Source organism: Psammomys obesus, unplaced genomic scaffold, assembly GCF_907164565.1.
Source record: "Psammomys obesus unplaced genomic scaffold, mPsaObe1.curated_primary_1811, whole genome shotgun sequence".
Taxonomy (NCBI): domain Eukaryota; kingdom Metazoa; phylum Chordata; class Mammalia; order Rodentia; family Muridae; genus Psammomys; species Psammomys obesus.
This window is the reverse complement of record NW_026596131.1, coordinates 1,901,934-1,928,911: the sequence shown is the minus strand read 5'-3', so window position 1 is coordinate 1,928,911 and position 26,978 is coordinate 1,901,934. Positions and strand designations below refer to the sequence as shown.

At 38.8% G+C, this 26,978-nt stretch overlaps 1 protein-coding gene across 6 annotated transcripts in view; it reads right to left on the bottom strand.

Annotated features, from left to right (window-relative positions):
• Tanc2 (tetratricopeptide repeat, ankyrin repeat and coiled-coil containing 2) overlaps positions 1-26,978 on the bottom strand; it is a 311,126-nt gene that overhangs the window by 132,295 nt on the left and 151,853 nt on the right. For all 6 annotated transcript variants that reach the window (XM_055592099.1, XM_055592101.1, XM_055592102.1 and 3 more), the window contains 2 exons: positions 15,806-15,954; positions 5,573-5,759 (listed from right to left, as the gene is read on the bottom strand). In XM_055592099.1, coding sequence (XP_055448074.1) covers positions 5,573-5,759; positions 15,806-15,954 — 336 coding nt within the window. The remainder of the gene's footprint in view (positions 1-5,572; positions 5,760-15,805; positions 15,955-26,978) is intronic.

Below are 26,978 nucleotides of genomic sequence, written 5' to 3'. Positions count from 1 at the left end.
TGGCATCTTCAAGTTTTTATTCTTTCTTCACAAGAACCTACTCACTCCTTCCTCCATCCTTTTGTTTTCTCTGACTATTACTTATTTCTGTGGTGCATTTTTTCTTCTACCTCCATTCCTTGCTGGTCTCTTTCTGCTCAAAGATTTTGTTCTTAGCTTTTCGTTTTACATATAATGGGATATATAGATATGAAATGCAAATTAAATAGAGACATAATTTTATAACCATTAGTTTTATAAAATTGTTAAATCAAATAACCTAGGTTTACAATTTCATATGTGAAACTCTGAATCAGTTATATTCCAGAATACAGAAACTTTCTACTTTTAGAGAGGCTAAGATGCATATATAAAACTATATATACATGATTGTGGATCAGCATCTTGAAATAAAATATAATAACATTTTTACCATAAAATATATAAATATATGTGATAAGCAAGAAAAGACTATAAATAACCTCTCAGTTCAAATGAGATCTTATAGTTAACTATATTTGGTATGAATTTATCTTAAAATGCTCGCTTTTGGGATTACGGTAGCAAGCAACAAGAAAGACATGAGAAAAATGAAAAGGAATTTGATATACTGCTGGAAACACCCTGCCCATACTTTATAAAGTTAATTAATCATAAACGGCATGACCCGGAGATTTGAGGGCAGCTTTGCACAAATGCTAGAGGCAGTGGAGGAAAGCTAAATGCTCACAGTGAGACGTGAAGGATGTACACTAAGCGTGCTTGATGCAGTCAGATGTAATGGGTATTACATAGTTCTTAAAGAAAGACTCAGAGGACCATGCTGAGATGATCCCTGCTTGGTGCCACAGGCCTGGGCATGGAGGAAGCTGAGACCATCCCTAGTCCAGCCTGGGCAGGGAGCAAACCTGAGATCATCCCCAGTCCAGCCCAGGCAGGTTAACAAGCCTGAGACTACCTCCAACATGGCCCCATGGGGCCTGGCAGGGAGGAAGTTGAGAAAACCCCTGCCTGCTGCCACAAAGCATGTATACATGAGACCATTCCTGAGGTGACCCCAGACCCCGAGAGACCCCAGGTGCCACTAAGATGAGTAAGTAAGTGGTGGAGAGACCGAAGAGAAAAAGAAGCAGAAGGATGTGTGCACAAGGAAGAAAGGCAGAACTGGAGACTCGAGGGTAGTGAAGAAAAGCCTGATGTGAGCAGCTGGTGATGCCATCTAAGGCTATGGTAAAGTCTCGGTCCCTGGCCCTGCAGATATCTCTGAACTGGGCTGCCACCTAGGGTCATATTAATGTCTGAGGGCAGTGCAGAATTGGCCAGATCCAGGCCTGTGACTTGCCCCACCCCAACATCTACCTCATCAATGAACTGCTGGAGCACATGAAAAGGAGGGTTCTACAGATCTAAAGCTGCAGAATATCCATAACACAGGGAAACAACAGGATATCCAAGAGAAGTCCCAGTGAGAATCCAGTAGAGATAGTGTAGCAGAAGCCAGAGGCCTTGAACCAATAACTCATTGCAATGAACATTTGCAAACAAAGTGGACAAAAGGATATACTGAGGGACACACTGTGACACTCTATAGCTTCAATGAGATTTCTTTTTTTTTTTTTTAAGGGGGGAGGTTGCAAGGGCAGAGAGGGTGGGTACAAGTTAATGAAGAGATATGTAGGATTGGGATGCATGATGTGAAATTCACAAAGAATCAAAAGTCAAATAAAAACTAATAAATAGACATATTGACATGCCACTTTATACATTACACACACACACACACACACAACCAACAACACATACTTTGAAAGAATACATTAAAATCTAAGATGTTATATAAACATATTAGAATACATTCAAAAGGGGTTGAGGATAAATGGAAACTAATAGAATGAAAAAGGCTTTACACAGACTATTCTGTACTGACAGAGGAGTATTACTAATTGAACTCTGCACTTGCAGCCCAGGAAGAAAAATAAAAATGATGTCTAAGGATAAATATCAATTTGCATTCATAGTACTGAAGGGTAATACTCTCTAGCCTTGGATGATAGAAAACACTCATTTCCCATTTATTACCCCTAACTGCTAATTAAGGTTGGTTAATAGCCAAACTTTCTGGGGTCTACAGAGAAATCAATCAGTTAATAACTTAAACAAAAAAGAGAGGGCAACAGGGCTCACTGTGTAACAGGCACTTACTATGCAAGCTTGGTGGCCTGAGCTTGGTCCCTGGAATCCACATAAAGGCAGAACTAGAAACCTGATTCCGTAAATGTTCTCTGATTTCCACACATGCACTATGGCATCACATTTTGCCTCCAGCCACACATGTGCACACACAGAAAGACTAAATAACTAAGCATTAAAACTTTTTAAAGGAACTTTTTATTTTTCTTTACTCCCTCCCCCCCCAAAAAACAAAACAAAACAAAACAAAAAAACAGGGTCTTGCTGTGTAGCCCGTGCAATCTTCCTGCCTCAACCTCCTGAACGCTGGGATTTTTAGATGTTTAATGCTTGCTCACCTTTTTTTTTTCCCCATAAAAGTTTATTATCACTGCTTTGACAAAAAATATTTTCAAATGGTTGCCTATAATGCAAATATTTTTTCTATGATGCTATTTTTTCTCTTTTTATTTATAATTCTCATTTGCATATATTTGTAAAAACCCTGAGTTTCTAAAACATACTATGAAGAGCCAATCCTATTGTAATCAGCTGGCTTTAACAGATGGACCCCAACTTAGTTATGACAGACTAAAAGAAATGTTCACTCATGCTCAAAGGAATCAATCCTGAAGCAATTACTCTTTCTCCTGATTTAATCATATTTTAAAAGAAATCTTCATTTTTCTTTTTTTCCTCCCACACTCAAATCTTGACTATATTCCAAGACGATATGGAGATTTAAATCTTTTCTTAAAATAGGATGTTCTGTAACACGACACAGAAACACATCATGTATTGCAAATGTCTTCTTGCATATTGCATAGCTTCCAGCTATGCTTTCACTTTTGTGAATTCTTCTTTTGTAACTGTTTTCTAAGGTTCTACATAAGAATCGGGTCTTGTTGGTGCTGGAAAGACACTGCAACCTGCATTCTGCACTACCGGTGAAGGAACATGGAACCACATTGCCCCAAAGAAAACTCACTTTGTTTAACATTTGGCAAATGACCTCTTAGTGTGAACCTGTAGAGACACATAAATTAGGAATTAAGTTATGAATTAAAAAATTAATAAAATAATAAAATAAAGGAGGCAAGAATGAAAAGTTTAAAGAAAAGGAGAAATAATACAAGAAATAAGAAAGTGTACTAATAAAATAAAAATAGTTATATAAAGATAAGAAAAGGAGTAACAACACAAAAAATTTCTAAACATATAGTAAAGCTAGGATTTACTCATTGGCACAGGAGACAACTTCCTGAACAGAACACCTCAGAACATCTTAGAGCTCAAGCTCTAAGATCTACAATTAATAAATGGGACCTCCTGAAACTGAAAAGCTTCTATAAAGCAAAGGATGCTATCAATAGAATGAAACGGCAGTCTACAGACTGGGAAAAGATCTTCACCAATCCTATATCCAACATAGGGCTACTATCCAGAATTTATAGAGAAATCAAGAAATTAAACACCAGCAAACCAAATAATCCAATTAAAAAAATGAATACAGAGCTAAACAGAGAATTCTCAACAGAGGAATATTGAATGGTGGAGAAACACTTAAAGAAATGCTCAACGTACTTAGCCATCAGGAAAACGCAAATCGAAACGACTTCGAGATTCCATCTTATACCCATCAGAATGGCTAAGATCAAAAATTCAAGTGACGATGTATGCTGGCAAAGATACGAGAGACTACTGGAAAAGAGGGGGGAAGGATAAATGGACCTAGAGGTGACAAAAGCTCCACAGGAAGACCATCAGAGCCAAGCAGCCAGGGACCAGAGGGACCTATGGAGTCTGAAACACCAACCAAGGACAATGCATGGTCTTCTATTTTTAAGTAGCCAATGGGTTCACTAGTTAGGGGAGTCGGGGAAATTTCTGACATGGATTATGTTGCCTGCTTTTTGATCACTTCCTCCTGATGGGACTTCTCTACTAGGCCCCAGGGTAAGAAGATGAACTTAGTCTTCATGTGAATAGATGAGCTGGGGTGTCTGGGTAGGGAATTCCCCTATTATAAGGAATAGGGGAGGGGGAATGCAGGAGGGAGGATAGGATTGGGAGGAGAAGAGGGAGGAGAGGAGGAAAAGGTCTATGACCGAGGTGTAAATTGCATTAATTAATTAATTAAAAAATAAAAAAAAAAAAAAAACCCCAATATGGCAATATGGTAATAAAAACAAAAGAAGAAAGGCAAGGAATTGGAAAGGCATCTTCCTGGGTGCTCTACTGCTGGAATTCTTTGGGTATGTCCTGGACAGTAGCTGCAGTCTGTTAGAGTGCCTCTCTGTTCCCACTGTCTGAGCAGTACAGGGGGCCGAGGGGCCAGGCTCTCAAGGGTACCTTGTTAGTAGAAGGGCTACATTCACTTAGAATCTTCCTTCGTTTGCATACTGGGAGTGGACTCCAGACCAAAACCCAGTTTAAGCAACCAGAAGATTTGTGCGCCTGGATGTGGGAAAAGTCCAAGCTGTGGGGTGGGCTGGAGAGTGGGGAGGAATGAATTCTGCTCTGCAGAAGGAGAGGAAGAAGAGCATTTCCTCTGCCTGCTGAAGGGTCTCCTGCTAGTGGTCTCTGTTCAGTAGTGAGCCACCTTGTACATGTACATGCAGACTCTGACTTAGGCTTAGAGTGCCACGTGTCACTGTAATGCACAGCACATTGGGTTCTTTTCCTGCCATAAGAACACACTGGTCTAAGGTCCCAGAATCATAAGCAACATAAAAAGCTTATTCTACTTTGTTAAGGTCAGCAAACAGAATTTCTTATTGATAAAACAAAACAAAACAAAACAAAAACAAAAAATCAGATCAGAATGGGCTTCTAAACCTCATGAAAGGACTGGATCATACTTGAAACAAACAGACTTCAAGGTAACTCAAATTGCAGACCTTCAGCCATTCAATCTTAATCTGTTCTCTGTTTCACAAAACTTTACTATACCAGTAAAGAATTAACTGTTCTGGACAACTACTGTTGGTAGAGATGAAATATGGGAATCTAGAGAAAGCAGTGCATACAACATTTTATATTTTATTAAGTACAGCCTGAAAAAAAGTAAATAGGGATGACTATTTCTTAATTTATTGACCTTTATTGCTTCAGCATTTTAAAACAAGGACATTTACATACATATATATCTCAAAATATAACTTTGAAACTCTTAAAGCTTGCATAATTACTTTTTTGTTGTTTTTTATTTTTTACAAGTTATTCACTTTGTATCACATTGTAGCACCCTCCCTAATCTCATCCCCGTCCCACCTTCCCTCCCTTTTCTCCCCTAGCCACTCATACAGGAGAACCTCCTCTCTTTCTATCTGACCTTAGCCTATCAGGTCCCATCAGGACTGCTTGGATCCTCTTCCTCTGTGGGCTGGCTGGGTCTACAAAATTATTATTATAAAAAACTCACCAATGATGCCGCTGTCCCTGCTTTCCAGGGTGGAGGTGGGGCTAGTGACAGCCCCATAGCTACAGTCCTTGGCAGGTGCATTTGTACTGACTGGTGGGAGTGTAGAGCAGGGGCTGCTGGCTGGTGGAGAGGCAGTGCTGCTAGTCAGGGTGGAGCAGGGACTTATCCGCTGGGTGATTGCTGAAGGCTGGAAATAAAGTCAGGACAGAAGAAGATCAACTGATTAGCTGTTAAAGTGTATCTCAAGGCCAAAATAGTAATGGGATTAAAGAAATCAACAAATAATCTCCATATAGGCGTTACAACTCTTATGTTGGCTTTGTTTTTGCTTTCCATGATGAGAGATCCCATGCTCTACACATTAAGTTAAGGCTTGACCACTTAACGTGAACAGAGACTTGTGGCTAGTTTTTCTATTTAAGAAATTACTTGTGACTTTACATTTCGGTTCACTAACAGAAATTTCATTTAAGCATAAGGTACTATTTCCAATCAATGAAACTTTTCAGAAGGCTTGGAACTTTGTCTTGTTAAAAACCTTCTTTGGTTAGAACAAAAAAATACTTGTGCAGCTGAGAAGAAATTAAAAAAAAAACTTTTTAATGAAAAGATTTGTCTTTTTTATACATAGGCCACAAGGATAGAGCAAAATACCTTATTCTGCAAGCTTCTATAATGACACAGAGTAAACAATGTTTATTTAACACAAAAAATTTCTTACAAAAAGTGATTATGTATAAAGAACAATAATTGAATAATTCTTCTGTCTGAGATGACCACCTTTCTCAGTTTGTTATGGGGATTGAACGTGGCGCAGAGGAAGATGACCTTGCACCACTATGGCTTGCTTCCCCTCCTACGTTCTCCTATTACATGAGTGCATCACTGGGCCAGCTTTCCTTGTTAAATTTTCAAATATGAAGGGAGTAAAATCACAAAAAGGTTAGTGGTAATATCTTCTGGTTTGTCCAATGAGAGATCCAATTTTTTTCTTCAGCTCTTTCTACCCAAATAAATTATGGATATAGTGAATAAAAGTATTTTTTTGTAACGCACTAAAGTAATCTTATCCTTATTAAAGTCACAAGTGATCAAACACAAAATTACTTGAAGCACTAATGATAAATTTGACATGGTTAAATAGTAAATTTAAAGGGACCTTTTCAACTTCTTTACGTGTAGTCTCCATTAATAGTCTCTTTGCTGAAACTGAGAATCTACATTTAATAACTAGAGAATGTTGATTATAAGCTGCAAGAATAGTAACAATCTTCAACTAATTTGGTAAGGATTTCTGGATGCAATACTCCATGTTTAATTATCTATGTTCAACCTGTGGTAAATTTTAATTTCTATACTATTCTTGGTCATAAAAGATACAGTTGACTTAAACAAAAATAACAGTCTCATTAAGTTACAACCAAATAAATCCATTCAATCATATTAGTAATACAAGGAACTGATTTTTCCTTAAAATGAAATAAGCCCTCAAAAATCTATGAGGTAAATTTCTTCTATTGTGTAGTATTTTTCCAGAGAAAATAGGAGTTTCAATTTCTTTGTAATTACTGTTTTTATAAAATGCTATCGATTGCTACAGCAATGGCTTTTAAGTGGGCATACAGCCCAATCACTTACAGGACACATTGAAAACAAAAACCAAATAGACAAGCTCCAACAAGCTCCAACAAAACCAACAGATATTGATTGAGCCATATACCACCTCAACTTAAAAATTTAACATACTTTTTTTAATTAAAGAGGCAGATGTTTATTTCCCAGACAATGTAGGTAGGTTCAGAAACACAATATGGGCTACAATTCAGTGGGAGAGAGGAACACCTGGCCTCTTAAGGTAAAAGGATCCTGGCCTTGATGTACACTGAGAAGGGAAAAGAAGGTGATTTCAGTCGTCTGTCCTCCTACCTTCCATTTTGTAGCTAGGAAGCCTCCTTGGTGACATATTTCATTCTAAGGAAATGAGTGGTCCAAAACATTATTTGGGAGGTCAACACATAATTTTACCCTTCCTGCACTCAGTTTGTGTAGCTTGTGGGCTGATGAGATGAACTGCACTCCAGTATTTTATATTGGATATATCTATAATCGTCATACACTGAGACCAAGTTTTATTTTGGCATGATTTCATGGTTAACAACTCATTTCTATTCATAGACAAGATTCCCGTTCTGGTCTTTGTCAACAGACAGTATTATATTATATACATAACATAATCCATCTGAAGGTTAACACCAAACACACAACTTTTACAGTTTTTTTTTGTAAAATAAAGCAAGTGTCATGGAATACATGCTTTTTTTTAAATTGTTTTTTTTCTTTATTAATTACACTTTATTCACTTTATATCCCCCCCCCCCGGTGGTTCTCTCCCTCCTCCCATCCCAATCCCTCCCTTCCTCCACCCTCTGCATGCATGACCCTCCCCACGTCCACTGATAGAGGAGGACTTCTTTTCCTTCCTTTTGATCCTAGTCAATTAGGTCTCATCAGGAGTGGCTGCATTGTCTTCTTCTGTGGCCTGGTAATGCTGCTTCCCCCTCAGGGGGAGGTAATTAAAGAGCAGGCCAATCAGTTCATGTCAGAGGCAGTCCCTGTTCCTATTACAATGGAACCCACTTGGATACTGAACTGCCATGGGCTACATCTGTGCAGGGGTCTTAGGTTATCTCCATGCATAGTCCTTGGTTGGCATATCGGTCTCAGGAAAGATCCCTGTGCTCAGATTTTTTGGTTCTGTTGCTCTCCTTGTGGAGTTCCTGTCCTCTCCAGATCTTACTGTTTCCCACTTCTTTCCTAAGATTCCCTGTACTCTGCCCAAAGGTTGCCCATAAGTATCAGCATCTGCACTGATAGTCTGCAGGGCAGAGCTTTTCAGAGGTCCTCTGTGTCAGGCTCATGACTTGTTCCCTCTTTTCTCCTTCTTATGTCCATCCTCTTTGCCTTTCTGGATAGGAATTGAGCATTGTAGTAAGAGTCCTCCCTCTTGATTAGTTTCTTTAGGTGTACAGATTTTAGTAGGTTTATCCTATATTATATGTCTCTATGAGTGAGTATATACCATGTGCATCTTTCTGCTTCTGGGATAGCTCACTCAGTATGATCTTTTCCAGATCCCACCATTTACCTGCAAATTTCATGATTTCCTTGTTTTTTTATTGCTGAGTAATATTCCATTGTGTAGATAAACCATAATGTGTGCATCCATTCCTCCACTGAGGGGCATCTGGGCTGTTTCCAGGTTCTGGCTATTACAAATAAGGGTGCTACAAACATGGTTGAGCAAATGTCCTTGTTGTGTACTTGAGAAACTTTTGGATATATGCCTAGGAGTGGTATATAGCTGGATCTTGAGGAAGCGTTATTCCTAGTTGTCTGAGAAAGCGCCAGATTGATTTCCAGAGTGGTTGTACAAGTTTACATTCCCACCAGCAGTGGAGGAGGGTTCCCCTTTCTCCACAACCTCTCCAGCATGTGTTGTCTCTTGAGTTTTTTATCTTAGCCATTCTGATGGGTGTAAGGTGAAATCTTAGGGTCATTTTGATTTGCATTTCCCTGATGGCTAATGAGGATGAGCATTTCTTTAAGTGAATACATGCTTTTAAAAACCTTAAATATAAAGGTGAAAGTCATTCAAGTTGTTTAGAAACTCAAAAACTATTCGAGGCTTAGGAATTAAAAGATGGCCCTTACATTTATATATGGAAGCTAGTGAAGATACAGACAGTGTTTTTCATGCTACAGGCCAAAATGGACATCTAATTAAGGTACTACAATTCTAGAAGCTTTTAGCGGGTTTCTAATTTCCTTAACATTCTCCATGGAAAGCAAAACAAAGTCCACAACCTGGATTTTTAAAAGGTTCCACATGAGTCCAGGTGAGTGGCTGGTGAGACAGTACAGTGGATAAAAGCCCGAAGCAAGGCTGATGTCCTGCGTCTGATCCCTGGAGCCCACATGATGGAAGGAGAGAACAGCCCTCTGAGTGCCCTAAACATTCAGCATTGCACATATGCTCCCTCACAGATGTGCGTTCACACATACGCTTGTCATGCACAAACATGCACGCACACAATCACAAAAGCTAAAAATGCAGACAAACTGAAGATGGAACTTCCAAGATTCATCCTAACAGCATGAGAACTGTTGAGAGAAAATAGTCAATAAAATGCTTGCAAACCAAATCCAAGAACACATTAAAGATATCATTCACCACAACCAAGTAGGCTTCATCTCAGGCGTGCAGGGGTGGTTCAACATATGAAAATCCATCAATGTAATCCACCATATAAACAAACTGAATGAAAAAGAATCACATGGTCATCTCCTTAGATGCCAAAAAAATCATTTGACAAAATTCAACACCCATTTATATTTAAAGTTTTGGAGAGATCAGGGATACAAGGCACATACCTAAAGATAGTAAAATCAATATACAGCAAGTCTATAGCCAACATCAAACTGAACGGAGAGAAACTTAAAGCAATCCCACTGAAATCAGGGACAAGGCAAGGCTGCCCACTCTCTCCATATCTCTTCAACATAGTTCTTGAAGTCCTAGATAGAGCAATAAGACAACTAAAGGAGATCAAAGGGATACAAATTAGAAAGGAAGAAGTCAAAGTCTCACTATTTGCAGATGATATGATAGTATACATGAGTGACCCCAAAAATTCTACCAGGGAACTCCTGTAGCTCTTAAACACCTTCAGCAAAGTGGCTGGATACAAAATTAACTCAAAAATATCTGAAGCCCTCTTGTATACAAAAGACTAATGAACTGAGAAAGAAATTAGGGAAACAACACCATTCACAACAGCCACTAATAACATAAAGTACCTTGGAGTGACTCTAACCAAACAAGTAAAAGACCTGTTTTTTTTCTTCAAGTCTCTGAAGAAAGAAACTGAAGAAGATATGAGAACATGGAACGATATCCTATGCTCATGGATTGGCAGGATTAACAATAAAAATGGCCATCCTACCAAAAGCAATCTACAGATTCAATGCAATTCCCATCAAAATACCAAAACAATTTTTGATAGACATTGAAAGAATAATTCTCAATTTCATATAGAAAAACAAAAAACCGAGAATAAATAAGACAATCCTGTACAATAAAAGATCTTGTTGAAGTATGTCCATCCCAGACCTTAAGAGGTACTATAGAGCAACAGTAATAAAAACTGCATGGTACTGGCATAGAAACAGACTGGTGGATCAATGAAATTGAATAGAAGACCCATAAATAAACCCACAACACCTGTGGAAACTTAATTTTTGGCAAAGAAGCCAAAACCATTGAAAAAAAGACAGCATCTTCAACAAATGGTGCTGGTCCAACTGATGTCTACATGTAGAAAAATGAAAATAGAAGCATATTTATCACCCTGCACAAAGTTAAAGTCTAAGTGGATCAAAGACCTCAACATAAAACCAGACATACTAAATCAGTTAGAAGAAAAAGTAAGGAAGAGCCTAGAACTCATTGGCACAGGTGTTCCTGAACAGAACACCAACAGCACAGGCTCCAAGATCAACAATTAATAAATGGGAACTCATGAAACCGAAAAGCTTCTGTAAAGCAAAGGACACTGTCATCAGAACAAAACAACAGCCTACATACTTGGAAAAGATCTTCACCAGCCCTATATCTGACAGAGGCCTAATCTTCAGAATATATAAAGAATTGAAGAAGTTACACACTAATAAACCAAATAATCCAATTAAAAAATGGCATACAGAGTTAACAGAGAATTCTCAACAGAGGAATATCAAATGGCAGAGAAACACTTAAAGAAATGCTCAACATCCTTGGTCATTCAGGAGATGCAGATCAAAATGAATCTGAGATTTCACCTCACACCCATCAGAATGGCTAAGATCAAGAACTTGGGGATGATGCATGCTGGAGAGGATGTGGAGAAAGGGGAACCCTCCTTCATTTGCTGGTGGGAATGTGGCCTTGTACAACCACTTTGGAAATCAATCTGGTGCTTCCTTAGAAAAGTAGGAATAGTGCTACCTCAAGATCCAGCTATCCAAAAGATGCCCCATTCAATAAGGATATTTGCTCAACCATGTTCATAGCAGCTCTATTTGTAATAACCAGAATCTGGAAACAACCTAGATGTCCCTCAATGGAAGAATGGATACATAAAGTTTGGTACATTTACACAATGGAATACTACTCAGCAATTAAAAACAAGGAAATCATGAAATTTGCAGGCAAAGATTGGGAACTAGAAAAGATCATCCTGAGTGAAGTAACCCAGAAGCAGAAAGACATAAATGACATATACTCACTTATAAGTGGATATTAGCCATATAAACTAGGATGGATAATCATACTAAAATCTATAGTCCTTAAGAAGCTAAACAACAAGGAGGACCCTATGGAAGATGCTTAGTCCTCATTTGGGGCAAACAGGATAGACATCGGAAATAGGAGAAGACAAAGAACAAGACAGGAGCCTTCTTCAGAGGACTTCTGAAAGACTCTACCCACCATGGTATTGAAGAAGATACTAAGACTCATAGCCAAACTTTGGACAGAGAGCTGGAATCCTTATACAAGAGGGAGTTAGAAACACCTGGAAGGGACAGGAACTCCACAAGGAGAACAACAGAGCCAAAATACCTGGACCCAGGGGAGCCTGCAGAGACTGATACTCCAAATAAGGACCATACATGGAGAGGACCTAGACCCCCTGTTTAAAGGAAGTCCATTGGCTGCTCAGTTTCCAAGTGGGTTCCCTAGTAAGGGGTACAGAGGCTGTCTTGACATGAACTTAGTGGCTGGCTCCTTGATCACCTCCTCATAAGGGCTGGGAGTGCAGCCTTGCCAGGCCACAGAGGAAGACAATGCAGCTAGTCCTGATGAGACCTGTTAAGCTAGGGTCAGGGGGAATGGAAGAGGTCCTTCCCTATCAGGGAATTAGGGAAAGGGCACAGGGGGAGAAGAGGGAGTGAGGGTTGGGACTGGGAGGAGACAAGGGAGGAGGGCAGCAGGGATACAAAGTGAATAAACTGTAATAAATACACATATAAATAAAATTAAATAAAAAAGAATGCCCATGAGAAGTATTGTGGACATTTTGGCTTATGTTATGATAAGTAAACATGTTTTGTTATTAAAAAAAAAAAAGAATGGTTGAGAGAAGAAAATAAAGTTAGTTAAATATCCTTTCAGAAATTGTTCTTTTACAGAAAATGAATCTATGCTAACCTGCCTGTTAGATTCTGTCACGGTAGCACTAGCTTGGGACATTCTCACTATAGGGTCTTCATGAAGATAATAATCCATCTTTGTCTATATGCATTTAGTTTAGATGAAAGTTAGCAAAGATTATGGCCTCCTAGTTCTTAACAATAGTCCTAGACTACATATTTCATGGTCAATAGAGCCACTTTTTGTGTGGTTCCAAGACAGTTAAAAATATGTTATATTCTAACAAGCTACGATTTGTCACTTTTATTTTTTTTACATTTATGTAATGCTTAACAGCTTTAAATAGTTTTATATATTTTCATTTACTACTTACATGAAGACAACACACACACGCACACACACACACATGCACACACTTAATAAGAAGAAAAGAAAGAAATGTGAAAATGGGGACCAGGGAGCCGGCTCAGCAAGTGAAGGCTTTTGCTGCCAAGCCTGATAACCTGAGTTTGATCCCTGGAGCCCACACCGTAAAGAAAAGAACTGACTCCGAGAGGTTGTTCTCTGACCTCCACAAACATGCCAGGGTACACTCCTGACATACATACACAAATAATAATAATATAAAATGAAACTAGCAAAAATATGAAGGTAATGATATAATTTCCCCTAAACCACAGTTGTGCACATTCTACATACTAATTATACTGCATATTACTGTGTACTTTTTCTTTATGGGGCAACTTCAGCTTACAAAGTATTATCTTCACAATAACCCTATCATCTTGTCATCCTTCTTTTCTTTCTTAATCTAGGGACTTATTTTTTTACTGGGCAAGCATTCCACCACATCTATATGCCAGCCCCATGCTTTAGAGGTTTATCTGACGTAAACTGATTTGAAATCAGAGTGACATGAAGAATCTCCAGTTTTACAGAAAAAAAGAAGTCCTTGACTATAAGAAGGAGCAGGGTATCATGATAGTGATCTTTATTTGGATAGTCACATGCTAACTTGACATAAATGTCAAGAAATAAAAAGCATTGGGGGAGTTAGCTCAGTGGAAAAGCACTTGCCTAGCAAGCATAAGGTCTTAGGTTTGGTTCCTAGCATAGGGTTAGGTCAAGGCATCTCCTCAGGCCTGAGTAAAATATTTCACTTATAAGGCACTAAACTAGTTAGGTTTCTGTTACTGAGATAAAGATCATGACTAAAAGCATTTTGGGAAGGAAAGAGTTTATTTCAGTTTACAGTTATAGTCTATCATGAAGGGAAGTCAAAGAAGGAACTAAGGCAAAAACCTGGAGGAAGAGCTGAAGCAGAGGCCATGGAGGATTGCTGCTTACCAGCTTGTTCCCCTGGCTTGCTCAGCCTGCTTTCAGATACAGTCTCAGACCACCAGCCCAGGGGTGGCACCAAACACAGTGAGCTAGGGCCTCACATCAATCGTCCTTCTGAATGAGGTAGCCCAGAAGCAGAAAGACACTTACGGTATATACTCATTTATAAGTGGATATTAGACATATAATATAGGATAAACGTACTAAAGGATGAACACCTAAAAAAGCTAAGCAAGAAGGAGGACCCTGGGTAAGATGATCAATCCTCACTCAGAAAGGCAAACGAGATGGACATTGGAAGAGGGAGAAAACAGGAAACAGGAGCCTACACAGAGGACCTCTGAAAGACTCTACCCAGCAAGGTATCAAAGCAGAGGATAAAGCTCATAACCAAACTTTGGGCAGAGTGAAGGGGATCTTACAAAAGAAGGGGGAGATAGAAAAATCTGAAAGGGACAGGAGCTCCACAAGGAGAGCAACAGAACCAAAAATCTGGGCCCAGGGGTCGTTTCTGAGACTGATTACTACAACCAAGAACCATGTGTGGAGATAATCTAGAATCCCCTGCTCAGATGTAGCCCATGACAGCACAGTCTCCAAGTGGGTTCCCGAATAAGGGGAACAGGGACTGTCTCTAACATGAACTCAGTGGCTGGCTCTTTGATCACCTCCCCCTGAGTGGGGGGAGCCGCCTTACCAGGCTACAGAGGAAGACAATGCAGCTAGTCCTGATGTGACCTGATAGGCTAGGGTCAGATGGAAGGGAAGAAGGACCTCCCCTATCAATGGACTTGGAGAGGGGTATGGGAGGAGATGAGGGAGAGAGAATAGGATTAGGAGGGAGTGGGGGAGGGGACTAGAGCTGGGATACAAAGTGAATAAACTGTAATTAATACAAGAAATAAAAATTAAAATTAAAAAAGGAAAATGCCCTACGGACTTGCCTACAGACTTGCCAAAGGCATTTCGCATTGAGATTCCTCTTCCCAGATAATTCTAGCTTCTGTCAAGTTGACAGAAAAAAATAACTAGTATTCTACCCAAAAGAAAGTTAACTATAAAATCATATTTTAAAGCTTTCTGAGGTAGATACTCAGAACATTAATTTCTCAGATTTTCAACTTTTAAAATAAGTGCACCCAAAACTCATCTTTATTTTTTCACTAAATGTCGAGCTATATCCTATACGTTATACTTACTTTTCATTGCAACAGTTTAAAATCTTTTCTAATTTCCTGGATTCAAAGGCTGCTGAGAAGCGTATTTTTTTTTTAATAATTAAGCATTTAGGGATGTTTAATGTTTAGCTGTCATTTTCTAAAGTTATTTTAGGGTAGTTTTAGAAACTAGTAAAGATCTACTTTAGGCTCAGCATATCATTAATCTGGCAATAATCCAAATATACTTGGGAATAGTATATCCTCTAATTCCTCAGTGCAGTGTTAATCCCTCAGTTTTGTCATATAGGTAGCTTATTTGTTATTTAGTCATTTACTAGTTTTTGTTTTGTTTTTTACATATATAAAACACAAACAAGAATGGGTGACTATAAAAAAATTAAATTATATTCTAGGCCTCAAAATGAATTCTAACAAACTTGATATCATTCGTTTAGCACATACTCACAGACCATAGCATCTTTCTTTTCCTCATATAAAATGCTGATTCGTGTGGTTTCACCAAGTTGATAGTGCATAACTTACCTGGTTTTCATCCTGTACCTCCATGCTGTACTGGTCACTTGGCTGTACTTCTGTGACTTTCTCTCCAAGGAGGAAACCCAGCCGAGTCATGAGTGTGTTTGCTGCCTCATCTACAGATGGAGGTGGACCCAGGTCCTGGTCAACATCACCTGGAACAAGAGAGAGCAAACATGAATCTTAAAACAAAATGGTTTAGTTTGCTTCTATTACTGTTCTTAGATTAAGTTTGGCTTTTTTCTTTAGTTTTCATATTCTAAAGTCAACATTATAATGTTCTAGTCTACCAGCTGTTTTTTAATTTTTAATTTCTGTGTGGGTGTGTGTATGAGCATGTGTGTAAAGGACAGAGATAAACCTCAGGTATTGCTCCTCAGGAGGTATCTACCTGGTTTTGAGATGGGGTCCCTCACTGGTACCTGGGACTGCTAACTAAGCAGGGCTGGCCAATCAGCTCTAGACATCTAGCTGTTTCCACGGATAGACCTGAGAGGTTCCCAGTCTCCCTGGTACTGGGAATACAGTCAATCGTGTGCTCCCACAGCAGGATTTGTTGGTAGGTGTGAGACTGAACTTGGGCTCTCCTGCCAGCAGGGCATGCACTTTAGTAACGGTGCCATCTCCCCATCTCTTGATTTTCCTACTCTTAAAGATTGTCATTTTCATATATCATCTACTGAGCTTATTCTCAATTTATTTACAGGAAATTCTTGAATTTCAATGTTTTCGTAACATGCTATAAAGAAAAAGATTCCCGTTTTTTTTGGCCAGGAACATTCAAGCACAGTCTAACTCTTGGGATCTACATTTTAGCCAGAACAGGTACTTCATTGCAGTTCCTTCCACTGTTTTCCTTTTTAAGCCCTGTGTGTAAGTATTCCTTTTACATTCTCAAGCAATTTCAACCTGCGATGAAGTTTCAAAGAACAGAGAACTTTTTCCCCTCCATAACCATATGAAAGTTACAGATTTCTCCTCATCCTCCAAGATTATGCATTTCCTATGAACACATTCTCTTGTATAACTCATGGGTCATCACAGAAATCAGGATCCTAAGCTTTCATGACCTTAGCCCCAGGCTGATCCCAAGCTTGAAGCCCTGCTTGGTGGCATAAGCAGAGACATTTCAGGCTGACACAACTCACTTATTTTTAAAAAATCTAAAACATTCTTTAGAATCAGGATCTTGACTCTTTTAAGGCTTAAAGTTCAGGTGTTTAGTACAATGTTTCTCAATTAACCTTCTGAATCAATCCAGGTTATGCATGTTTTTGAGCAGCAGTATTTTTAAAAAGTATGTTTTGTTAACTTGGATTACTTGGTTATGCCAATGTTTACCACATTTTTCTATCTGAACATTATACCTTCCCTCTTTGTATTTAATAAGTATTCTGATGGAAAGACTGAATGAAATTATGTAAAATGTTCCACTTATTATATTTTTGTGGTGAAAAAATGGAATTTCCTTGAGGGTGTTTTATGTGCTATAATTCATCAACCTTAAGTCCATATATGATGTTGGGTAACCACAGTCACTTTTAGAACTTTTCATTGTCCCCAAGAAGTGCAGTTCTACTCAACAGTGCTTCTCCGGTCCTTTTCCTTTCACCAACTCCTAGTGACTTCTACTTTCTTTCATGGTGAAGCTGCCTATTCTAAGCACCCTGTGTAAACAGAAATATACAGCATTTTCCTCTTTGGGGTCTGGTTTATATTAGTTAGTATAATGGGGTCAAGGTTCTTCATATCATAACCTGTATCACAACATCATTCCTTTTGAAGAGTACAGTATTCATTCACCTGTTCTTGGGCATCTGGGTGCTTGTTTGGAGCTTTTAGCGACAGTAAATAGTTAAGTATGAACACTGTTGTAGAAATAAATATTTGTCTCAAACAATGATTTTTTTCCATCCATCTGTCCATTTCACTGATTTCTCTATTGCACAACTGGTGACAACGCTTATTATCAGCTTTAATTTAGCTCAAATTGTTTTAGATTTAGCTAGGGTAAGCTAGGGTAGGCTCTTATGGCCTTTTAACACACTCTTGTCATGTTTTGGACAGCTCTCTGGCACACAATTTTTCAGGCTCATCTGGTATCTTCCCTGTCGCAGCTATGGAATGAGACACTCTCTTCAGAAGCTTTTGTTTTTCTCAGAGCTATATACTAGGCATGCCAGGCTATTACTTCCTCCAGGACCCGCTCAGTGAACAGTTAGGTTATATTCATATATGCAAATATTTGCAAAGCAGTATTTATATATACATATATGTGCAAACATATATTACATACATGCATATTATTTCCATTTTTGTTTGTAAGCCTACATACATACATACATACTCTCTTCTCCATGACTTCTCTTAATTCTAACGTAATACCCTAGGCTAAGTCCAAAAGATATAATTCTCTTCCCAAACTATTAAGAAAGTAGGCCTCTATTCTCCTTAGTCTGTTCTCCCTATGTGTAACAAATTTCACTGTTACCTGCAGTGACCCTATACAAAATGTTCTTATATTGGTTGTCTTCCTATTTCAAGCTAAGGAGTGTCATCACCACTTACTCCCTCACCCAAAATTGAGATAAAATTTATATACTGTAAATTTTATCCCATGGAATATATAATTCAGTAACTTTCAGTTTATTCATAAAGTTATACAACCATCACCACAACCTAATTTTAGAATATTTTTATCACTTCAAAAGGAAATCCTGGTTCATTTTTGTCCTAAAATTTAGTTCCTTAAAGTTCTTGCTCTCTAGCATTCATCTTAGTCCTCTTACTCAAAGGATGTCACATTCTTTCCATACAATTAGCATTTCTGGCTTTTCTTCTAGATAGGTTTGGCATTTCAATGGCTGCCAACTATTAAAAAAAAATCCTTTCCAAACTCTTCACTGAGAGATGTTCAACAGAATTAGTGCTTCTTCCCTGAGACTACTCACTTTCAAGATGATATATTTTTTTTTAAATTATTGAAAAATGAGCCATGAGTAGCTCTATGCTCTGAGATCTTTCTGCCTGTGCCCCAGATGCCTGGCCCACCTCGGTTAGGGAGAGCAAGCCAGCAGAGACAGTGAACCCAGCCAAGCTGAGTTAGGTGCAGGACCTAAGTCCCACTGTCTGCCATCTCGAGGAAGCCTGTGGGGCACTGGAACAATGCTAGGCTTGGAGATCTGTCCACCTGCACCCCAGCTGCCTGGCCTACCTGGGTTACAAACAGTGAGCCAGCAGACACAGTAAACTCAGTAGAGTGCCCTTCCTTCCTTGGCTGCATCTGAATCTCCAGCACCCATTCTTGAGCCCCTAGACATCGCTCATCTTCCTGTAGACTACTCTAGACTCCAGAGACAGGTGAACCCAGTCTGCAATACAAGCTCCAGGAATAACAGTCTGGGCCTCACACAACTAGATGGCTAAAGGCTGGTGTAAGAATACAATCGACAAAAACCAGGACATCATGGCTCCACCAGAATCCCCCAAATCAATGGACAGTCTAATGCAGCTGAAACACAGGAAAATGATCTTAAATCTACGATTATGCAGTTATTATAGGCACATAATGAGGAAACGGACAAAAAATAGAGACTACCATGGGCAGACAGGAATCCACAATAAAACAGATGGGAAATGAATAAAATCATTCAAGATATGAAAATGGAATTAGAATAAAGAAAATAGAAACAGAGAAAACCCTGAAGATGGAGAACTTGAAAGATCAGGAACCACAAAGGTAAGCATCATCACCAACACAAGAGATGGAGGAGAATCTCAGGCGCTGAAGATACAATGGCTCAATTGCAGAAATTGATATATGTCTCAAAGAAAACATAAAAATGGAAAAGTTCCTGACACAAAACATCTAAGAAATCAAGGGCACCATGAAAAGAAGAAATCTAAGAATAATAGAAAGACAAAAAAAGGAAGGGAGGGAGGAAGGAAGAGAGAGAGAGAGAGAGAGAGAAAGAAAAGAAAAGAAAAGAAAAGAAAAAGAAAAAGAAAAGAAAAGAAAAGATAAGATTCCAGGCTCCAAGGTTCAGAAAATATCTTCAAGAAAATCAAAGAAAAAAATTTCCCCAACCTTAAGAAAGCGATGCCCTTAAACACACGAGAAGCTTATAGAACAACAAATAGACTAGACCAGAAAAAAATTCCTTCCACCACATAATAATCAAAACACTAAAGATATAGAACAAAGAAAAATATTAAAAGTAGCAAGGGAAAAAGAATAAGTAACATACAAAGGCAGACCTATCGGAATCACATCAGACTTCTCAGTAGACACTATGAAAGCCAAAAGGGCCGAGTTGGAGATCATGCAGATACTAAGAGACCACAGGTTCCAACCCAGCAAAACTTTGAATCAACATAGATGGAGAAAACAAAATATTCCATAACATAACATGAATGACCCTAAAAATTTTACCACAGAACTCCTAGAGCTGATAAATACCTTCAGCAAAGTGGCTAGATACAAAACAACAACAACAAATCAGTAGACCTCCTGTAAATAAAAGACAAAAGGGCTAAGAAGGAAATTAGGGAAGCAACATCCTTCACAAAAGCAAGGAAAAAAATAACATAAAGTACCTTGGTGTAACTCTAACCAAGCAAGTAATAAGACTTGTATGAAAAAAAACTTTAAGTCTCTGAAGAAAGAAATTGAAGAAGGTATCAGAAGATGGAAAGATTTCCCATGCTCATGGATAGGTAGGTAGGATTAACATAGTAAAAATGGCCATCCTACAAAAGCAATCCACAGATTCAATGCAATTCCCATCAAAATACCAACACAATTCTTTACAGAATAAAATAATAATTCTCAACTTCATATGGAAAAACAAAACTAAACTAAAAACCCAGAATAACCAAAATTATCCTGTACAATAAAAGAACTTCTGGAGGTATCTCCATCCCTGATCTCAAGTTGTACTGTAGAGCAACTGTAATAAAAACAGACTGGAGGATAAATGGAATCAAATCAAAGACACAGAAATAAACCCACCACACCCAAGGACACCTAATCTTTGACAAAGAAGCCAAAACCATACAATGGAAAAAAGACAGCATCTTCAACAAATGGTGCTGGTCTAACTGGATATCTACATGTAGAAAAATGCAAATAGATCCATACTTATCACTTTGCACAAAACTAAAGTCCAAGTGGATCAAAGACCTCAACATAAAACCAGACACACTAAACCGCTTAGAAGAAAAAGTGGGGAAGAGCCTTGAATGCACTGGCACAGGAGACACTTCCTGAACAGAGCACCAACAGCTCAGGCTCTCAGAGTAACAATCAATAAATGGGACCTCAAGAAACTGAAAAGCTTCTGTAAAGCAAAGAACACTGTCATCAGAGCAAAAGGACAGCTTACAACTGGGAAAAGATCTTCATCAACCCTCCATCTGACAAAGGGCTAATATCCAGCATATGTAAAAAACAAAAAATGAAACACCAACAAACCAAATAATCCAATTAAAAAATGAGATACAAAACTAAACAGAGAATTCTCATCAGAGGAATATCAAATGGCAGAAAAACACTTAAAGAAATGCTCAATGTCCTTAGTCACCAGGAAAATGCAAATCAAAATGACTCCGAGATTCCACTTTACACCCATCAGAATGACTAAGATAAAAAACTCAAGTGACATTCTGGAGAGGATGTGGAGAAAGAGGAACCCTCCTCCATTGCTGGTGGGAATGTGGCCTTGTACAATCACTTTGTAAACCAATCTGGCCCTTCCTCATAAAAATAAAAATTAGGAATAGTGTTACCTCAAGATCCAGCTATACCACTCCTAGGCATATACCCAAAAGATGCCCCACCATTCAATAAGGACATTTGCTCAACCATGTTCATAGCAGCTCTATTCGTAATAGCCAGAATCTGGAAGCAACCTAGAGATCCCTCGATGGAGGAATGGATACAGAAAATTTGGTACATTCACATAATGGAATACTACTCAGCAATTAAAATTTGAAATTTGCAAGCAAATTTGCAAGCAATCATGAAATTTGCAAGCAAATGGATGGAACTAAAGAGATCATCCCGAGTGAGGTATTCTGGAAGCAGAAAAAACATGCATGGTATATATTCACTTATATGTGGATATTAGCCATATAATATAGGATAAATATACTAAATTCTATAGACCTAAAGAAGCTAAACAACACAGAGGAAGATGATGCAGCCAGCCTTGATGAGACTTGATAGGCTAGAGTCAGATAGAAGGGAAGGAGATCCTCCCCTATCAGGGGACTAGAGAAGGGGCATAGGGAGAGAAGAAGGAGGGTGGGTGGGCCAGGGAGGAGGGTGCAGCAGGGATACAAAGTGAATAAATTGTAATAAAAATATAAATAAAATAAATTTAAAAAAAAACAGCAATTCCTATAACCAACAGAAGCCTGTATCCAGAAAATAAATCCCTGTGCCCCAAACCAATGAGAAAAAAAAAAAAAATTGAGAAATGGCTTCCACATGCCCATGCTATGCATGCACATCCTATTAAATAAGTAGATTAATTAAAAATCTGTATATTCTTCAACACTTATACTCTAGCATCTTATTAGCAAAAATTTCAAAAATGACATGTAAACTGGCAGAGAATTGTTCATAGAGACAAAAACCTGAAATCAGCTAGCAATAATAGACAATGACAACAATAAAAACATCTTACATAGTATTAGGAACACATGCTAAGAATTTCATTTATATAAAGCTAAAAGGGCAGTGAAACCAAGAAAAGCTGCTGAACATGGGCGAGAGCATGGGGGAAGCACGCAGAAAGTATCTGAAGGCAGGCCTACAGAATGAGCAGAGTCTGTATCTCAGGTCTGGTGGCCGCTAAGGAGCGGAATGTATGCCCTCCATAAAACTGCAGGTCAAAGAATTACATTCAGACACTTCTGTATTTATGTTGCATCTTAGCTTTAAAAACATACACAATGAATTAAGGACAAGGGACACTGATTTTAAGAGTAAAACATTTTTTTTTCTTTTGAAGAAGTGAAACTTATGCAAAAGGAAGCACTATATATTTCAAATTTTTATCTACTTAAAAAATTGTTCAAAGGAAGGGTATTAATTAAACACCAACAAATTTCATGCCTTGAAAGTCTAGGAGGTCCAACATGGCAGCGACCACTGCGCACAGTAACTGAGGGGCACAGGATCCGAAACTCCAAGATTGGAGAGTGGAGGGGCAGCTGAAGCCCCATCATTAACATTGAGGCTTCCTGGGCGAGAGGGGACAACCTGCGAGCTGGGACAGTTTGGATCCAGGTCACGCGTGGACGTTTCCAGGGACTGAGAGTGGCGAATATTTGACCCCCTTGCACTTGCCCTTGCTCCAAGCACGGGCCTCCGGCTCAGCAGAGGCGACAGTGGTTGCCCCAAGCATGAGCTTCATGCTCAGTGACTGAGACAGCAGAGGCAGCTGCCCCAAGTACAGGTCTCCCAGCCTGGCGGCCAAACAGTGGACACCACTGAGCTGACGGATCTCCTATTCTTCCTATTCATTTGTCCCTGAAGGCCCAAACCTAGGAGAATAGAACAGGGGGAACCCCTGTGCCATCCGATTAGGCCTGTGAGCGAGTGAGGGCACCTTCAAGTGAGTGCATGCAGAGCCCCAGATCCAGGGTCCCTCTCATCAGATCCCTCCACACCCATACCCACACCCACACTGAGGGCAACATAGGGATCCATGGGACGGCGTTCTCAACACTGAAGGCCCTGTTCTGTGGGTCTACCATAGGAGTCCAGGCAAACAATTCCTGGAGCCCAGACAGATTTGAATACTAGGAGGACAGGACCACAGGCCTGTAGGCCACTGAGGTATCAGGGCACCTGCACATGGTACTGTGCTCACAAACAGCACCAGACCTCCTCCTGCGCTTAAGCTCCATCCTTCCAGGCACCTACACGTTCTAGCACCCTGACCTTCAAGGCACATTTCCATGCACAAGCCCACGCTTGCCACATGCACCTGCAACCTTTCTCCCTGAGATATAGCTGAAACACCAACATCCACTCTTGAACCTGTAGACCTCTCTCATCTTCCTGAAGAATACTCCAGACACCAGCGACAGATTGACCCTGTCTGAATTACAGACTCCGGGAACAAGCAGCGAGGCTTCACCAGCAACTCCCAAAATCAAGAGATATCTTAATCCATTGGAAACTTAGGAAAATGATTTTAAATCTATGCTTATCGAGTTATTGGAGGCACATGAACAGGAAACTAACAAAAATCTCAAAGAAATAACCACACAAATAGAAGCACATGAAGAGAAATGAACAAAGCTCTTAAAGAAATACAGGCAAATATAGCCACACAAATAGAGGCACATAAAGAGGAAACAAACAAAAAAAAAAATAGAGGCCATCATCAAAAGACGGGAATCCACATTCAAACAGATGAAGGAAATGGTGCAAGACATGAAAACAGAATTAGAATCAATAAAGAAAATGCAAACAGAAAACACTGGAGCTGGAGAAATTAGAGAAGAGAGCAAGAACCACAAAGGTAAGCATCACCAGCAGAATACAAGAGATGGAAGAGAGAATCTCAGGCGTTGAAGATACAATTGCAGAAACTGATCCATCTCTCAAAAAAAAAAAAAAAAAAAAAAGGTAAAATCTGAAAAGTTCCAAACACAAAACATCCAAGAAATCAAGGACGCCATGAAAAGACAAAATCTAATAATAGGAACAAACGAAAAAGAAGATTCCAGGCTCCAAGGTTTAGAAAATATTTTCAAGAAAATCACAGAAGAAAAAATTTCCAACTTAAAGAAAGAGATGTCCATTAACATAAAAAAGGCCCATAGAACACCAAATAGACTAGACCAGAGCAGAAACTATATAATAGTCAAAATACTAAAGCTATAGAACAAAGAAAAAATACTAAAAGCAGCAAGGGAAAAAGGCCAAGTAACATATAAAGGTAGACCTATCAGAATCACACTGGACTTCTCAGCTGAAATTATGAAAGCTAGAAGGACCTAGGCAGATGCCATGTAGACTCTAAGAGACTACAGATGCCAACCCAGGCTACTATACCCAGCAAAACTTTCAATCACCATAGATGGAGAAAACAAAATATTACATGACAAAACTAAACATACAATATCTACACAGCAACCCAGGCCTATAGAAGATACTAGAAGGAAAACTCCAATCCAACGAAATCAACTACATCCAAGAAAACACAAGAAAACAGATAAGTTCACAACAGAAAATTAAAAGAAACAAGCATTGAAACATAGTAACACCACCAACCCACAATAAAAGGAACTAACATTCACTGGTCACTCCTATCTATCAACATCAATGGACTCAGCTCTCCAATAAAAAGACACAGACTAACAGAATGGTGCAGAAACAGGATCCAACATTCTCCTGCATCCAAGAAACACACCTCTGAAACAAAGATAATACCTCTGAGTAAAGGGCTGGGGAAATGTTTTACAAGGAAACAGACCCAGAAAACAAGCTGGAGTAGCTATCCTAATATCTAAAAAAATAGACTTGCAACCAAAATTAATCAAAAAAGATAAGGAGGGACACTTCATTCTCAACAAAGGAAAAATCCATCAGGAGGACATCACAATCCTGAACACCTATGCCCCAAATACAAGAGCACCCACATTTGTAAATAAAACATTATTAAGGTTGAAATCACACATCAATCCCAACACCTTAGTGTTGGGGGACTTTAACACTCCACTCTCACCAAAGGACAGATCATCTAGACAGAAGCTGAATAGGGAAATAATGACACTTACGGAGGTCCTAAATCAAATGGACCTAATAGACGTCTACAGAACTTTTCACCAAACTCAAAAGAGTATACCTTTTCAGCAACACAGGAAACCTTCTCAAAAATTGACCATATAGTCAGGCACAAAGCAAGCAACAACAGATATACAAGAAGATTGAAATAATCGCTTGTATCCTATCTGATCACCATGACCTAAAACTAGACCTGAACAACAGAAATAACAAAAAGCCTACATACACATGGAAACAACTCTCTACTCAATGACAGCTTGGTCAGGGAAGAAATGAATAAAGAAATTAGAGACTTCCTAAAATTCAATGAAAATGAAGGCACAACTTATGGGACACTATGAAAGCAGTGTAAGAGGAAAGTTCATAGCACTAAGTGCCTCCAGAAAGAAGTTTGAGACATCTTATACAAATAACTTAATGGCATACCTAAAAGCCCTAGAAAAGAAGCAGACTCACCCAAGAGGAGTAGACAGCTGGAAATAATCAAAGAGTTGAAATCAATGAATTAGAAACAAAGAAAACAATTCAAAGAATCAATGAGACTGAGAGCTGGTTCTTTGAGAAAATCAACAAGATAGACAAACCATTAGCCAAAGTAACTAAAAGGCAGAGAGAAACTACCCAAATCAGCAAAAATCAGAAATGAAAAGGGGGACATAACAACAGACACTGAGGAAATCCAAATAATCATTAGGTCGTACTGCAAAAGCCTATATGCCACAAAATTTGAAAATCTAAATGAAATGGACAATTTTCTTGATGGATTCCATTTAACAAAATTAAATCAAGATCAGGTAAATAGATTAAATAGTCTTATATCCCCAAAAGTAATAGAAGCAGTCATCAAAAGTCTCCCTTCCAAAAAAAGCCCAGGGCCAGATGGTTTTGGTTCAGAATCTACTAGACCTTCAAAGAAGAGCTAACTCCAATTCTCTTCAAACTATTCCTCAAAATAGAAACAGAAGGAACATTACCAAATTCATTCTATGAAGCCACAGTCACCCTGATACCTAAACTACACAAAGATCCAACAAAAAAAGAGAACTTTAGACCTGTCTCTTATGAACACTGAGGCAAAAATACTTGTAAACCAAATCCAAGAACACATAAAAGATATTGTCCATGTCCAAGCAGGCTTCATCCCAGGCATGCAGGGGTGGTTGAATATACGGAAATACATCAATGTAATCCTCCATAAAAAAAAAAAAAACCTGGAGAAAAACCACATGATCATCTCCTTAGATGCTGAAAAAGCATTTGACAAAAATCCAACACCCATTCATGTTTAAAGTCTTGGAGAGATCAAGGAAACAAGGCACATACCTAAACATAGTAAAGACAATATACAGCAAGCCTATATCCAACATCAAACTA